The sequence below is a fragment of the Echiichthys vipera genome (assembly GCF_963691815.1).
Source record: "Echiichthys vipera genome assembly, chromosome: 4".
NCBI classification, from domain to species: domain Eukaryota; kingdom Metazoa; phylum Chordata; class Actinopteri; order Perciformes; family Trachinidae; genus Echiichthys; species Echiichthys vipera.
In genome coordinates, this window is record NC_139829.1 from 32,459,976 (window position 1) to 32,477,846 (window position 17,871).

The window sequence follows — 17,871 nt, forward strand, 5'->3', positions numbered from 1 at the left end:
ACCTGGTCCTGGGTCTTCCCCGAGGCCTCCTCCCAGCTGGACGTGCCTGGAACACCTCCCTAGGGAGGCGCCCAGGGTTCATCCTTACCAGATGATCCTGAACCACCTCAACTGGCTCCTTTCGAAGAAAAGGAGCAGCGGCTCTACTCCGAGTTCCTCACGGATGCTGAACTTCTCCCCCTCTCTCTAAGGGAGACTCCAGACCCCCTCCTGAGGAAACACATTTCACACGCTTGGACCTGGACCTGGTTCTTTGGGTCCTGACCCAGCTTTCATGACCACAGGTGAGGGTAGGAACCAGGATTGACGGGTAGATCGACAGCTGAGCTTTCCGACCAGCCAAATTATTTGCAAATTTAAACAAATATAATACAAACAGAACAGTGTGACATCATGTTTGACAAAGACAGAAGTGTGTAAAGACAAAACAATACACATTAAATCATAATGACATCACATAAGATACAAAGGCATTGAGAAAAAGGACAATAAACAAAGTAAAAATAGAAACATGTAAAGAACTTAAATGAAGACGCAGGCTATACACTTCAATTCAATTCAATTCAATTTTATTTACAGTGCCAATTCATAACAAAAGTGATCTCAGGACACTTTACAGAGCAGGTAAATACCACACTCTATGACTAATATTGTCATAAATCTTTAAAAAAGTTCAAACACTGCATCTTTTTTCAATTTTTTTATTATTTATTTGCAATCTGAACAAATATAATACAAACAGAACAGTGCGGCATCATGTTTGACAAAGATATAAGTGTGTAAAGACAAAACAATACACATTTAAACATAATAACATTACATAAGAATACTTAAAAACTTAATAAGATACAAAAAAAAGACAATAAATAAAGTAAAAATAGAAACATGTAAAGAACTAAAGACACTTACTCTTCTTTTACACTTTATTCTTGTTGTTAGGTTAAAATGTTTTTGTATAATTGCACTGTCGTTATTTGCTGCTCTGTGTGCCCTGAATTGCCCCCCGGGGACAAATAAAGTTTTTTTTTAATGAATTGAATTGAATTGAATTAAATGAAGACGCAGACCGTACAATTCAATTCAATTTAATTGTATTTTATTTATAGTGCCAAATCATAACAAAAGTTAACTTAAGACACTTTACAGAGTAGGTAAAGACCACACTATATATATATATATATATATTTATATATATATATATATATATATTTATATAAAGTTATAAATCTTTAAACAAGTGCAAACACTGCATCTTTTGGTGTCCTGTGGGGGAAACAAGGCCTCATTTCCCACAGGACTTGAACGCACCGCCGCTGGAAGGTGGGCGCTCCTCGCTCCGCTCCCACTTTAAAGGAGGGTGTGTCCGCGCGAGAGGACGCCGTTACGCACACGCCCCCGCCCGGCTAACTTTCTCCCTCCCCTCCGCCTTCTTCCTCCAAGTGTTCGGCCGCCTCAGCTGCAAACTCCGGTCACTCCGGGTAGTGTCGGAGAGGAGGTGACGGGCTCCTGGACTCTACTTTACCGCTACTCTCACCGTGTTTGTACCCAGAAGAGGCGCCTTTTCACCGGCGGAGTTATTCTTTTTGGGGAGTCCGAGGTTCCTCCGCCATGGGGGACGTGGTTTCCAGTCACCTGGATGAGGCGAAGCGGGAGATTATCACAGGTGAGGAGCGTTTACCGGGGAGGGGAGGGGGTGGTTCGGTACCCGGTGTTTGGGCACATGTGGTCTGGTTCGGTACCCGGTGTTTGGGCACATGTGGTCTGGAACCTTCTACCCAAGTTAAGAGAAATGGGTAAAAGTCATTTTAGGTGTGACTCCATGTGTCTTTGGTGTCGCCCCGTGCTGTCAAAGTAGATCTGCTGCAAATACACGTGAGCAGGGGCGGATTAAGGTATTCAAGGGCCCTTGGGCTACTGTTTGTTTGCGCCCCCCCCCCCCCCCACATTATTAATCATGCTTTACCATGTTTCTGGTGGACTCCATGTGTCTTTGGTATCGTCCGCGCTGTCAAAATAGATCTGCTGCAAATACACGTGAGCAGGGGCGGATTAAGGTATTCAGGGTCACCTAGGGCACTGTTTGTTTGGGCCCCCCCACATTATTAATCCTTCTTTGTTAGAAACAAACCCGCTGGAACAGAAGAAGAGTCCGCAACCTTGAGAAATCCGGTTAATTTAGCACATTTCTTCAGTAGATCTGGATCCTGTTGTGCTTTTCTTTTTATTTAAGAAGCTTTATTTATTTATCCCGAGGGAAATGATTGTGCAACAGTTTCAGTACAAAGATGGGAAAGGGTCAGAGAAACAATAAGCATAAAAACTTAATCAAATCAAAATAAAGCTAACATCAAATGAATAAATTAACTAAATGTGACAGAGTGCAGCAGACATCGTGGTTAAACTCAGGTTTATATAATATACAGCAACACGCAGCGTGCAGTTTAGCAGCAGATTAAATAAAATAAGTACAAACTAAAGAAGTGATAAGGAGCGATAAGTGATAACAGTGTTAACAGTGTTAAAGTGTTAAAGTGTAGCAGCATGAACTGAGTTAGTTAGTTATGTTCGTGCTCCACTGTCACTTTTGCTCTCTGACACTTTGAGCTGTTCTGTCCCAGTGTAACAGTGGGTGATGACACCAAACTGACCTTCTGAACCCGGCACCATGATGGCAGCTGATTGGTTTAATGTGTCCCATATCCATCCGATCAGTGACTTTATATTTCTTTGATGTTTCTAAGGTTTTTTTTTACCCAGTGAGGTAAATTAAGCTAAATTAAAACAGTCCGGGGCCCCTGCACGACCATTTTCTCATGTTAAAGGAAAACATGGAAACTAAAAATAAGAAATCTTAGGGCGCACTCCCACTGTCCGTCCGTCCCGTGCTTTAGGGTCCTTGTCCCCCCCTCCAGGCCCGTTTGTACTCACACTACCTGGGCCTCGGAGAATGCTTCTTGCTGCCTATACGTCATCACGCCGTAACACGTCACACGCATTGATGACGTCATGGCGATGCGTGGCTTTGTTTCCAAATCTTTCCGTAGACCTCGGAGTTTTTGTGCGTCTTGTCGACTGTTTTTGAATCTTTTCATCGACCAAATCTGCAGTAAACACTCCACCTCCGCATCACACCAACGTGAACCTTTCACCGCCATTGCTTGAAATGTCCGCGCATGGTCCCTCCTTCTTTTTTCTACGTCCCAACAGGCGCACAGGAAATGACCTCAGAACCGCCGTAGGCCTCGTGCTCGTACACGTGTGCACGCTTGTGCTCGTACATGTGCAAACGTGCTCTACAAAAGCCCACCTCTCTCAAACGGGCTGTGGACGGCCAGCTGGCCGCAGCTATGCGCGGAGTGGTTGCACTCACACTGGTCAAACGCACTTGGCTTTACCCGTAAAACCTGTTTTGGCCCAGTGCGGAAGGACAGTGTGAGTGCGCCCTTAAATGCTCCATGAACACCAACATGGCCCGTACTTCTTCATCGGTCCATTTCTCATACGCTCTGCTCTGCCGCTCCATCTTCTTCTTCTGGACAAAAATAATGCCTACGCTCTACGGGCTTACAGCACGTGTCACATGCTGCTTAAGAGTTATAATCAATAAGCAACCAGGCAAACAGGTACCTGCTCTTCTGCAGGGCCAGCAAAAGCCCGGTCAAACAGCCTTCAGGGGCGGCTCAAATTCAAATTAAGGGTGTTTCAGCGAGGGTGTTCCTTATTCTAGGTATTTGACCGTAATGGAAACGTGCATATTGTGATCGGGGCCTAAGGGCGCACTCACACTGTGCCTCCGTACCGTGCCCAAACACGTTTCACGGGTAAAGTCTAGTTCGTTTGACCAGTGTGAGTGCAACCGTACCGCGTCTAGGAGAGGCACGCTTGCCGTCCACGGCCCGTTTGGGAGAGGTGGGCTTTGGTAAAGCACGTTTGCACATGTACGAGCACGAGCGTGCGCACATATTGAAGCACGAGGCTTCGCGGGCTTACGGCACGCGCTGTTGTCGGATACCGCCAGCGTCACATGCCGCTTAAGAGTCATAATCAATAAGCAACCAGGCAAACCGGTACCTGCTCTTCTGCAGGGTCAGCAAAAGCCCGGTCAAACAGCCTTTAGGGGCGGCTCACATTCAAATCAGGGGAGTTTCAGCGAGGGTGTTGATTATTCCGGGTATTTGACCGTAATGGAAACGTGCATATGGTGATGGGGACCTAAGAGAAGCAGCTTTTACTCCGGTAAAATCAGCTCCCCTCTCCAGTAACCAGGTCTGGATTCTCTGTTCACGCTGGAAATGACTTCCATTTGCCTAAATCTAGATTGTTCCACTGAACTGCCCCTATATCAGCAAAGGGTCCTTTCCCTGACAGCGTCTTAAACTGGACAGAGCTGTCAGGTAGCGTGGGTGGAGCTGCACACACCAGCCCCGCCCGTCTGTCGGCAGTATCACATGTGATAAACCCAGTTAAAAGTCCCTGTCGTGGTCATTTGCACTTTGATCTCACTTTAAATAAACATACATGTGAATATTGCTGACAGGGCCCAACCCTCCCATCGTTTCTCTTCAGTTGTTGAACAGGCAAAGTGGGAAAGGCAGGTATTTGAGATAGTATTTGCATAGCAGCTGCAGGGACTGACTGTTTCTAAAGGTTTTCACTCTCACTCATCACGCTGACATAGAAGAAAGCTGAAAAGATAAAGGCTGCGCCCTAATTCAGTTCTTAAGAAATGAGCTTTCGGCCGTATTTGGCCTGCAGGAGCATGCTCATTTGTAAGACTCGAGTGAGAGTGGAGTGGAGCGTATACGGTCCAGTACAGTGTGTGTACAGGAGAGAGCACGACCTGCTGATCCTCACTGGGCGTCAGCCTATGATATGTCCAAGCATGTGAACCTCTATAATTCAGACGCCTTACGACTGATGAGTGCGGAACTACTGGAGTAAAAGCTGCTTCTCTTAGGGCGCCCTCCCACTGTGCGTCCGTCCCGTGCCCCGTGCTTTAGGGTCCTTGTCCCCCCCTCCAGGCCCGTTTGTACTCACACTACCTGGGCCTCGGAGAATGCTTCTTGCTGCCTATACGTCATCACGCCGTAACACGTCACACGCATTGATGACGTCATGGCGATGCGTGGCTTTGTTTCCGGATCTTTCCGTAGACCTCGGAGTTTTTGTGCGTCTTGTCGACTGTTTTTGAATCTTTTCATCGACCAAATCTGCAGTAAACACTCCACCTCCGCATCACACCAACGTGAACCTTTCGCCGCCATTGTTTTAAATGTCCGCGCATGGTCCCTCCTTCTTTTTTCTACGTCCCAACAGGCGCACAGGAAATGACCTCAGAACCGCCGTAGGCCTCGTGCTCGTACACGTTCCAGCAGAACTAGTTTTCCCGAGGTACGGCACATCTTGGGGGGGAGCTGCTGTCTTTTCTACGGCTTTTTAGGTCTGCATAAATGTTAAAATATTCAACATTTTTCAGTGCAAAGTGAAGGCGAGGCGTGGCACTGCTTGTCACTGTCACACTCACAGTACAGGCAGCCAATCAAATCAAACCAGAGGCGGGCTTTACTGCTTTACCACATCCTAGCTAGCTAGCTGTTGACCTGTGAGAGCTACGGAGTCTGTGAGACGACATCTTTCACCCTCCGTTGTCTCTTTGAACCCTCCTCCCGCGAAATCCCAGTCTGCTCTGATTGGTCAGGCACTTCCTGGTCTCCGTTCCACCGTCCTGTTCTCTGTAGAGTTGTTCTGATTCTGTATCAGCGAGCACCGAAGTCCAGGCATCGATCCGGTACCACGTCATTTATTAGCAATAGGAATCTATTTACTGGTTAGCTCCGTTAGCTCTGACACGGTTCTTTTTTGTGGTTTAATCCACCTCAGCAAGGGCCCGTGCTTTCTGTACTATTCTCTATTTTAACATTTTCAAAGTCAAGAAAGGAAATGATGACTTTATCACGCTGTCGGCACTCCTAGATCCTGCAGATCCACTGACCTTTCGCCGTTGAACTGACTTTCCACACACTCGACGTCTGCACTTTTTTAGCACACATGCAGCTGACTACCTCTGAGAAACAGAGAGAGAAAGCTATGTTACAGGCAAGAGTGAGACACACACACACACACACACACACACACACACACACACACACACACACACACACACACACACACACACACACACACACACACACACACACGTATCAGATGTGGAATCTGAGGAATGCATGAAAAAGTGTGTCTGGATGGAAACCTCCTCCAGGCCTTGAGCTGCACAGCCAGCGCCACAGAGTCTCTGCTACCAAGACCAGCCCAGTGCCTGGCTTTTAGGGAAATGCCTGGATTTATCATTAAACCCCCCCCCCCCCACACACACACACACACACACACACATACACACACACACACACACACACACACCCTCCCTTAACCCTTTTTGTTCACTCCCGGTGCATTGAGAAAGCGATAACCCGCTGTGCCAGGGATGAAGTCGGTGGAGTACACTTTGCGAGCGTGTCTTATCAGTCCTGTTCATAGATGGCTTCATCACTCACTGCAAATTGTATTGAGTCTATGATTTATGACCCTCTTACGACCGGGCCACACCCATCAGCTGTCACGTCACCGTTCGAGAAGCCTCGCCTCGGTTGCCGATAAGGATTAACCGTGGGAGTCCGTGAGCAGACTCGTGAAGCAGCGCGCTCCACTTCCCTCGTAACCTTCAGCCTGAGGTCAGCCTCGGGGGGGAGATGTGGGGGTGTGCAGAGGGTGGAAATGACCCACAGCACATGGCTAACCTCTCATTTCCTCTTTGGAAACTGTCATAAGCGCGTGTGTGCGTACTTCAGTCAGGCTTCTCCATGTGTGTGCACACACACACGGAGAAAGTGCCGGTCCATTTGAAATGATTTCAGTAGCAATGTCAGTTGAACACCAACACACTGACTCTGTCAGAAATGTACCATGCGTCCTCTTGAACGTCATTTACCCGTCCATGAATTCAGATTTCACAGTCTTACAGTCACAGTAAGAAATGATCAAATACACTAGGAAGAGAAAGAGAAAGAAGAGAGCAGGACTTCCTTCTTTCTCTTTCTCCTTTTAACCATCTCGTGACCCGACCCGTGGGTTGGGAACCACTGCTCTGAGCAATTGGATGAAGTCTTTTTGTCAAATCTAACCACAGACCCCAAACTTCATAATGTTGCGTAGAGGAATCCTAACTCAGTCAGTGGGTGAGGGGTCTTGTTCCCTGCCTCTATTCAATCTTCAAGCTCTGTTGGCCTGTGCCCTGTGATAGACTGGCGTCCTGTCCAGGGTGGACCCGCCTCACGCCCGATGTCAGCTGGGATCGGCTCCAGCCCCCCGCGACCCCGACCCCGGGATAAGCGGTTGAAGATTTTGTCTTTGTGCTACGTCCATGTTGGTGTTCTGGGGCCAGGGCGTGGCCAGTTGCGCTAATTCGAAATGTTGTCTTTGTGCTTATTTTTTTATTATATATGGTGTTTAATTATTTGCCAATCATTGCGTTCTGTTTTCATTTATATTTTACAGTGTCCCAACTTTTTTGGAGAACTGTTGTACACAGTGGGTTTATTAGATTCTCTCTTTCTTCTTTTTTGTTAAATTGAAAACATCTGCCTTTACTGCTGGAAACGAGGTTAACGTGAGAGCAGTTGTTGGGTAGGAAAACCACTCTGAGGTGGCAGATGCTCAGTCTGTGGGGACTTGGGAGCTGGAGGGTGGTCACTCCAACATGCAACTGCATTCTTCCAACTAATTTGCAATGTTTTGAAGTTCATTAGTCATTAATATCTCATCTCATCTCATCTTCAGCCTCTTATCCGGGGTCGGGTCGCGGGGTCAGCAGCTCCAGCAGGGGACCCCAAACTTCCCTTTCCCGGGCCACATTAACCAGCTCTAACTGAGGGATCCTGAGGCGTTCCCAGGCCAGTGTGGAGATCTAATCTCTCCACCTAGTCCTGGGTCTTCCCCAAGGCCTCCTCCCAGCTGGACGTGCCTGGAACACCTCCCTAGGGAGGCGCCCAGGGTTCATCCTTACTAGATGCCCTAAATCAGGGATGTCAAAGTCAAATACATCAGAGGGCCGAAAAAACAAATTTGCTACAAGCCGAGGGCCGGACTGCTTCAATGTTTATTAAAACATATTAAAATGATCGCATATAACCTAGACCTAACACAGTGTACCGTATTTTATTTAACAGCGGCGCTGCAGTGAGTTTGTTGCATTGTGGGTAATGTAGTTTTGGTGCGTGAAAAACACCAGCAGGCGGCTGTGGCGTGCGGGCCGGTTCTAATACTAATCAAATATCATCCCGGGGCCAAGATAATTCAATCCTTGAAGCCTTGACTTTGACACCCATGCCCTAAATGATACTTTGGCCTATTTTCCAAGCATACATTGCTACATAATACTGTTCTCTCAATAGAAAGTACTGAAACTGATGTACAGTGGGTACGGAAAGTATTCAGACCCCCTTAAATTTTTTACTCTTTGTTAAATTGCAGCCATGTGCTAAAATCATTTAAGTTCATTTTTTTCCTCATTAATGTACACACAGCACCCCATATTGACAGAAAAACACAGAATTGTAGACATTTTTACAGATTTATTAAAAAAGAAAAACTGAAATATCACATGGACATAAGTATTCAGACCCTTTGCTCAGTATTGAGTGGAAGCACCCTTTTGAGCTAATACAGCCGTGAGTCTTCTTGGGAATGATGCAACTAGTTTTTCACACCTGGATTTGGGGATCCTCTGCCATTCCTCCTTGCAGATCCTCTCCAGTTCTGTCAGGTTGGATGGTGAACGTTGGTGGACAGCCATTTTGAGGTCTCTCCAGAGATGCTCAATTGGGTTCAAGTCAGGGCTCTGGCTGGGCCATTCAAGAACAGTCACAGAGTTGTTCCGAAGCCACTCCTTCGTCATTTTAGCTGTGTGCTTAGGGTCATTGTCTTGTTGGAAGGTGAACCGTCGGCCCAGTCTGAGGTCCATAGCACTCTGGAAAAGGTTTTCGTCCAGGATATCTCTGTACTTGGCCGCATTCATCTTTCCTTCAATTGCAACCAGTCGTCCTGTCCCTGCAGCTGCAAAACACCCCCACAGCATGATGCTCCCACCACCACACTTGACTGTAGGGATGGTGTTGGGCAGGTGATGAGCGGTGCCTGGTTTTCTCCACACATACCGCTTAGAATTAAGGCCAAAAAGTTCTATCTTTGTCTCATCAGACCAGAGAATCTTATTTATCATAGTCTGGGAGTCCTTCATGTGTTTTTTGGCAAATTCTATGCGGGCTTTCATGTGTCTTACTCTGAGGAGAGGCTTCCGTCGGGCCACTCTGCCATAAAGCCCTGACTGGTGGAGGGCTGCAGTGATGGTTGACTTTCTTGAACTTTCTCCCATCTCCTCACTGCATCTCTGGAGTTCAGCCACTGTGATCTTTGGGTTCTTCTTTACCTCTCTCACCAAGGCTCTTCTCCCCCGATTGCTCAGTTTGGTTGGACGGCCAGCTCTTGGAAGAGTTCTTGTCATCCCATACGTCTTCCATTTAAGGATTATGGAGGCCACTGTGCTCTTGGGAACTTTAAGTTCAGCAGAAATTTTTTTGTATCCATGGCCAGATCTGTGCCTTGCCACAATTCTGTCTCTGAGCTCTTCAGGCAGTTCCTTCGACCTCATGATTCTCATCTGCTCTGACATGCACTGTGAGCTGTAAGGTCTTATATAGACAGGTGTGTGGCTTCCTTAATCAAGTCCAATCATTAGAATTAAACACAGCTGGACTCCAATGAAGGTGTAGAACCATCTCATGGATGATCAGAAGAAATGGACAGTACCTGAGGTAAATATACAAGTGTCACAGCAAAGGGTCTGAATACTTATGTCCATGTGATATTTCAGTTTTTCTTTTTTAATAAATCTGTAAAAATGTCTACAATTCTGTGTTTTTCTGTCAATATGGGGTGCTGTGTGTACATTAAAAGGAAAAAAAATGAACTTAAATGATTTTAGCACATGGCTGCAATTTAACAAAGAGTAAAAAATTTAAGGGGGTCTGAATACTTTCCGTACCCACTGTATATGCAACAAAAAGAGGCAATTTAGTATTTGGCCGGTAAAAAAACGACTTGGCTGTTAGGTTCTTTCATCTACCGGTCCCCTTGGCACGTGAAAAGGTTAGTTTACATCCCTGTAAGGGCGCACTCACACTGTCCTTCCGCATCGGGTCAAGCCTAGTGCGTTTGACCAGTGTGAGTGCAACCGCTCCGCACATAACTGCGGCCAGCTGGCCGTCCACGGCCCGTCTGAGAGAGGTGGGCTTTAGTAAAGCGCGTTTGCACATGTACGAGCACGAGCCTGCGCACGTGTACGAGCACGAGGCCTGCGATGGTTCTGAGGTCATTTCCTGTGCGCCTGTTGGGACATAGAAAAAAGAAGGAGGGACCATGCGCGGATATTTAAAACAATGGCGGTGAAAGGTTCACGTTGGTGTGATGCGGAGGTGGAGTGTTTACTGCAGAGTTGGTCGATGAAAAGATTCAAAAACAGTCGACAAGACGCACAAAAACTCCGAGGTCTACGGAAAGATCTGGAAACAAAGCCACGCATCGCCATGACGTCATCAATGCGTGTGACGTGTTACGGCGTGATGACGTATAGGCAGCAAGAAGCATTGGCCGAGGCCCAGATAGTGTGAGAACAAACGGGCCTGGGGCGCGGGGGGAGAGGGGGGCAAGTACCCTAAAGCCCGGGGCGCGGTGCGGAAGGACAGTGTGAGTGCATCTCTAACGTGCCTGAGACGTCATTAGATCGTCGTTGTTCTGAACGTTGTGTGCAGAACTCTGAACACTCTCAGTATATCGCGTGTACTCTCAGTGCCTCAGAGTGAGTTAGGATCACTTAGATCCCCGGTGGTCCCTCTTTCTGGGCCAGGAAGAAGCCGAGAGCAGAGCATTGAAGTTTCCTTACTGGCTCGCGTGCACTCGAAAAAAAACTGCTGCAGAGTTTGTTTTCACTGGAACTCCGGCCCTGCCTCTAATTACCTCCAGTAAACATGTTTCAATCTCGCCAAACGTGCACTCGTTCGCTGCTCCAGATCCTTACACAAGCACAGCTGCCGTTGCCTAAGCTCTGATGGGAACAGTCTGAATTTATGAGTCAGCCTATGGGTCTATCTCAGAGGAATGTTTTTGTCCAGGCACTGTTGAGAAGAGAGAGGGGGGGGGGGGTCCTCCTGTGGGTCTATTAAATAGCAGTCTGGCCTCAGCTCAGAGCTCTCCGATCAGAGCATGCTGAAACTGTCGAACCGGTGTCCGTGATAAGACAAGCTGCCGTGTACTGTACGGCGGGGCTGATTAGATAAGATTACCACAGCGATGGGACACAACATGGTGGTGTCATTAGAGCTGATGGCTGTCCTCAGCACCGCAGAGGGCCCCTGGACAATTAATCTGGTAGCCGGCTGCAGCACAACAAAGAGTCAGCTAGACTCGTAGCAGCAGCTCATACAGCTCGCTGGCGCGTTTTTACCTCGAAATCGGACATTAACTTAATGACGAAGACTAATTCTGTGGAATGTGACCCCAGAGTATAAAGTTGTGACCTTGGAGGAGGTTCACGTACAGTTATTGGAGCCATTTACTCGTATGAAGTCCAGGAAAAGTCCCAGAAATCAGGTCAAGTATTAGTCCAGACTCCATTAAGAAGCTGGGCGATTGCATTGGCAGTCTGGGTCGCACCACTGCGTCTGAGACACACGGTCCTACGGGAGAATACCTCTTCCATAAACACACTCTTTAAAGGTCACACCAGTGCAGTGAAATAAGCTCCAGGTTTTAATAAGACACATGGAGTCACACTGCATTCTCCATATCAGACTCAGTCTCACTTACTGGAAGTCTTCTGTTTGGTTCAGGCGAGGGTTGGGGCCTGGGTCGAGTGTGCAGGAGGCAGGACGTGATGCGGATAACACCGCGGTGACGTACGTAGAGGCAGGCACGCAGAGTTTCCCTTGAGGTGCAGTTACACACGATTAAAGGCAGCAGCATATGAACGACGCTGAAGGATAGAATACAGACGTCTACAGAGAACGATTTAGATGAACTGCAAAATAAACTTTATAACTTAATAATGAACTATTTTAAGAGATTAAAAAGTAAGAAGTTTGAGGTGCCTTCAAGGACACGTCCAGCGTGGGAAAACTGGGAACTTGCATAGAACGTCACATAACAATTAAGAGATATTAAATATAAAGTAGAATTCACAAGTAGGCCGATGGATCGTGAGGAGATATTCACTGATTTTGACAACCAGCTTCCTCCAGGGTCGCTGACGGCACCTTTTAATAGAATATCAATAAATAAAGGTTAGGTTATCCAACAAGCTTTATTTTTCAAATCTATCTTAAATGTCCCATTGAACACAGACGGTACTCTTAAAGCCTCTACACGTGATACACGGTAACAACGCTTTGCACCGGCCGCTCCATTAATTTCCATTGGAGGAGGCGGCAGCGCCCAACCTAGCGGCGTGCACCGCTCGGATTAGCCTCTCTGCTGCTGCGCTCAAAGTTCAAATCAGCTGAACTTTGACCTCGTTGCCGCTGACCTTTCAAAAGCTCAACCAATGATAGAGAAGCTTTGAGTTTGACATTTACTTTTCCTTGGCAACCAGAGAGCGACATCAAGCCGGTTAGACAGATGGAGGAAAAGCGTATTGTTTGAGTTTCCCGAACTATTTAACGTCACATTAAAGTCGTTTCACGATCTGGGAAGAAAACGTAATGATGGAGGTTTAGAAGCATCACACCGGGTTTGTGAAGAGGCAGTTTACGAGCTAACGGTTGTTTAATACTAGTGTTGATTTAGCCGTTTACTGGGTCTCCACGCACGTAGAGCCTGTTGTTTGTTTACTGATGAGAGAAGACACAGGAATCTGGTGCACGCACACTGACGAGCACTTGATTGGAGAGAGCGGAGGATCTCTGTGGTAGAGGGGGAGGGGCGTGAGAGCTGTAAACATTTGAGATTTGACTGAGTCAACTCAATCTGCCAGATTTGCCGACTGCAGCTTTAAATATCTTGTCTTTGTAGTGTAGTCACTAGAATATAAGTTGAAAATGATTCTCAAATCATTGTATTCTGTTTTTATTTACGTTTTTCACAACGTTCATTCACTCGTTCATCTTCAACCACATGTCCCTGTCGGGGTTGCGGGGTGGCTGGAGCCGATCCCAGCTGACATCGGGCGTGAGGCGGGGTCCACCCTGGACAGGACGCCAGTCTATCACAGGACACATAGAGACGAACAGAGACAGACAACCATTCACACCTACGGGTGATTTAGAGTCATCAATGAACCGAACACCTGCACGTCTTTGGACTGTGGGAGGAAACCGGAGAACCCGGAGAAAACCCACGCAGACACGAGGACAACATGTCTGAAAGCAAGAACTACTCAAGAGAATGTTATCACCGTACCTCTCAACCATTAGTGCACTTTCAATTACCTTAGCATTTGGGGGGGGGGGGGGGGGGGGGCTGTGATGCACTCATGCTGCAGTGCGAGTAAGAGCTGACTTGATACAATGCCAATCATCTACATGTTTAACATTCATCTTAGTCTCACAACATTAAAAGCAATTGCTAATATTTGTGGCTCGTATCAGCCATTCAAGAGTAATCAGCTTAACCTTGATCTTCAGTTTCATCCAAACAGACAAAGCTGCTTCAAAGTGGTGACCACGGTTGATATGCTTCGCTCAGCGTAACCACATGACTCAGAACACCGAGGGGACTCAAAGAGCTCATTCATGTCAAAGATCCAAAGACAGCAGGAGATAAACCCAAACATAATGAATGTGACTGTGGACCGTGTCCTAGCTGCACAAGCACGAGTCAGCAAACTTTTCAATATTTCCACTGACCATCCACTTCCCGACCCAGAACATCCCTGATGAGGCAGATATCATTGCCAAAGAGAGAGGTTCCAACAACGTGCCAGCTCACAACAACGTGAGGATGGGACTACTGGAGGTGGTTCTTACGGGCGGGGCTCAGAGGGCCTATTCCAGAAGCCAGGGGCATGACTGTGTGGCAACTGTGTGTGAAGTTGTGAATCTTCATAGTGTGAGGGTGAAGATGGATGTGTTTGTACAGAAAAGCTGTCACACTGGCGGGCACACACAGGCTGCAATTTGACGTCCTGTCTTTGTGAAACCGAGGCTTAATATTCCTCCTTTCCCAAAAGCCGTCTTGCGCGGATAAGCGTAAACATGTGACGTTACATGAAGCACCAGGTTTCCCCCAGGTTTACAGCGTTTGGGGGCGCAAAGACAAAAAAACTTAAAGGAAACTGGTGCACGCGCACTGACGAGAATTTGATTGGAGAGAGCGGAGGATCTCTGTGGTAGAGGGGGAGGGGCGTGAGAGCTGTAAACATTTGAGATTTGACTGAGTCAACTCAATCTGCCAGATTTGCCGACTGCTTAATATTCCTCCTTTCCCAAAAGCTGTCTTGCAGGGATAAGCGTAAACATGTGACGTGACGTGAAGCACCAGGTTTCCCCCAGGTTTACAGCGTTTGGGGGGGGCAGAGACATAAAAACTTAAAGGAATCATGGTTTTCATGTGTTTCCCTTTCTTGGCGTGCCAGCTAGTGTTTAATCAGACAATTTTAAAATCCGTGTATTGCACACTAAGCCAAACCGAATAACGTTCCCCAACAGAAACGGTCCAAAGTTAAATCAAAAATCACTTTTTTCCGCTTTCAAGCACAACAAAATAAAGAATTTCAGTTTGTTTAATTCTGTTTTAGTTGTTGTTGTAGGAGTGAATCATCTTCATTCATCTTCAGCCTCTCGTCCCTGTCGGGTTCGCGGGGGGCTGTAGCCGATCCCAGCTGACATTGGGCGTGAGGCGGGGTCCACCCTGGACAGGACGCCAGTCTATCACAGGACACATAGAGACGAACAGAGACAGACAACCATTCACACCTACGGGTGATTTAGAGTCATCAATGAACCGAACACCTGCACGTCTTTGGACTGTGGGAGGAAACCGGAGAACCCGGAAAAAACCCACGCAGACACGGGGAGAACATGCAAACTCCACACAGAAGGGCCCCAGCCGGGATGCGAACCTCAGACTAAATTATAAAGGATCTGTGATAAGTTTCAGTTTCGTTTTTCACCCCTTTAGCAGTGGAGCTTCTTCCCAAACTCCGATCTTTGAACAAGTGAATCTTCAACACTTTCTGAGAATTGTAAACACACAACCATGTAGAGACAGAATTTACATGCTCTTAACATTCAAATAAGATAAATACTCATTACTCATAAGGCTGGTTTGTTAGGCTAAGGTTTGTTTGCTAAGAGGACAAGGTACAGAGCTGTTCTACAGGAAATTTAACCTCAAGTGACTCTTGTTGTGATCTGACGCTATTCAGAAAATACAATTTAATAAAACTAACTTGAATTTCAAGGGGAGCGAGGGGTACCGTCATATAATGGTAGGGAAACACTGAGCACAATGTGTGACAGTCAGGATATGTGTCGGAAGAAGTCACCGTCCCCTCGACCTGAGAATTTATGACTTTCTTTGTCGTGATGGTCGGCTTCTCCCAGACTTGGCACGCTCTCCAGTTGCTCATCTCTACAGTCGATATTTTGCTGTCGTGGTTGAAGTGATAACCAGGTGATGACTTGCTGTTTCCCGCTTTTCAAACTCCCTGATGTGGGTCGTACAACAGTTCGCGTCATGGACACCTCCGCCCAATGTGCGGGCAAACCGCGAAACTCTATTTACATGGAAACTGAGCCGCCAATATGTGTAGGGTCCGAGCCGGCACATCGGGGGGCTAATTCAGGCCTGCAATTTGCCGCGATCTGTCTGTATAGACCTTTTCAAGGGAATTCCATTGCTAGGCAACAGTCTTTGCCTTTGAACTGCGACAGGAAATGCTATTTATGTTTAAATCCTTAAAAAGGTCCTTACGCGGACCTCGCTGTCCAGTGTTAAAACACCTTTTGTCTACCATTAGTCAGGGACTAGGAATTGGTTCTGCCACCTTTGTCTTAAGCCCTATTCATACGGGGACTAAGCCGATGTACTGAAGTGCCTCTGCTCACAAACAACGCTTTGAGAACTCCTTTGGAATAAAGAAGGAAAGAGAAGGACAAGGAGAGACGGAGTCTTGGACCCAAAGATGGATCAGATGGTAGTATTAGTTTGCAGAGCATGGACGGTCCGTTTTATCTTATCTGTATAACAGTAGCCACAAGATCAATGATCACAGTAACGACACTACTCAGGGCCTTAAATTTATCTGTAAGATTTTTATCTGTTTCATTGTCTTTTAAGATCCTGTCTATTAAAACAATGGTGATTGATCACGTGACCCACTAATGAAAACACTTGGATGTTACGTTGTTGGGTCAAGTTAATAAACGACGTGGTTTGGAGTAAAATTCTAAAGAACCAGAGGAAGAAAGTGAACTTAAAAGCCCGTCATCTCACACAGGACGCACACTGGGGTCTCCCGTGTGAAGGTCCTGTGTGTCCGACCCAACCCACCGAACCTACCTGTTGATTCTCTTATTTCCCACGGTGACGGATCATCACACAGTGCTGTGATATTCCCCAGCACGGACTCACAGGATCACGGCATCTCAGCTGGAAAAAATGCGGTGCTTGACGTTTTTAGCTGCTTTTGTGGACACAAAGCCTCACGGGGCTGTGGCTCAGGGGGTAGAGCGGGTCGTCCTCCATTCGAAAGAACGGCGTCTTGATCTCCAGTGTCGTTGGGAGAGACACTGAACCCCAACTTGCTCCCCGTGCTGCATTTGGGTGTGTGAATGTGGTTTGAATGATTAGGTTAGATCAGGGGTGGGCAATTCGGGTCCTGGAGAGCCACTGTCCCGCATGTTTTAGGTTCCTCCCTACCCTAACACACCTGAGTCTAACAATAATCAAACTGTGACGAGCATCAGCTGCTTGATAACGAGCAAATCATTAGAATGAGGTGTGTTGGGGCAGAGAGAAACCTACAACATGCAGGACGGTGGCTCTCCAGGACCAGAATTGCCCACCCCTGGGTCAGATGATGAACAGAGAGCCTCTGCCATCAGTGTGAATGTCTGTGTGAATGGGTGAATATGACAAGTAATGTGTGAATGACGTATAGGCAGCAAGAAGCATTCGCCGAGGCCCAGGTAGTGTGAGTACAAACGGGCCTGGAGGGGGGGACAAGGACCCTAAAGCACGGGGCACGGGACGGAGGAACAGTGGGAGTGCGCCCATAGTCTCTTTTTAAGACTGATCCCATACACACAGATAATGAACCGACAGGAGACAAAATGTGTACTCTATCTTCCATCACTAACTATATCTATGGACAGAAAAAGGCCCAGCAGTGCACATTTCCTTTCACACGTGTGCCGTCTCAGAGGATAGATATGTGAAGGCCGCCCACAGCTCCAGCAAACACCAGCAAAACAGGGGAATTCTGTAGACTTTGTCAAGTTTTTGTTTGACTTTCACCCTGAATCATCCCCACATGAGTAACGCTTTGCTCTAAAGCCATGTGTTCGATGTGTTAATGGTAGTGATGACATGGCGACCTGCCCCTCAGACCTGTAAAGGTTGATTTGACCTACACTGCTAATCGCACTGATAAATGTTGAAACAAATGCTGACGAAGTCTCCTGCCTGGCCCTGTTATCAGACCGAAGCTGTAATGCTCATTGTTTGAAACCACAGACTGTATAAACATGGACGTAGCGTCTCCGTCGGGGTCCGTTCTCTCAACTTGATCCAATCGTACTCTCCTCCAGGGGTCTCCATCTTGTC

General features: G+C 47.1%; 1 protein-coding gene across 1 annotated transcript in view; it reads left to right on the plus strand.

Moving 5' to 3' along the window:
* The first annotated feature begins 1,564 nt into the window (after positions 1-1,564).
* niban2b (niban apoptosis regulator 2b) overlaps positions 1,565-17,871 on the plus strand; it is a 42,025-nt gene continuing 25,718 nt past the window's right edge. The window contains exon 1 of the mRNA XM_083912810.1: positions 1,565-1,663. Within this exon, the coding sequence (XP_083768936.1) occupies positions 1,609-1,663 (55 nt within the window). The 5' untranslated portion in view covers positions 1,565-1,608. The remainder of the gene's footprint in view (positions 1,664-17,871) is intronic.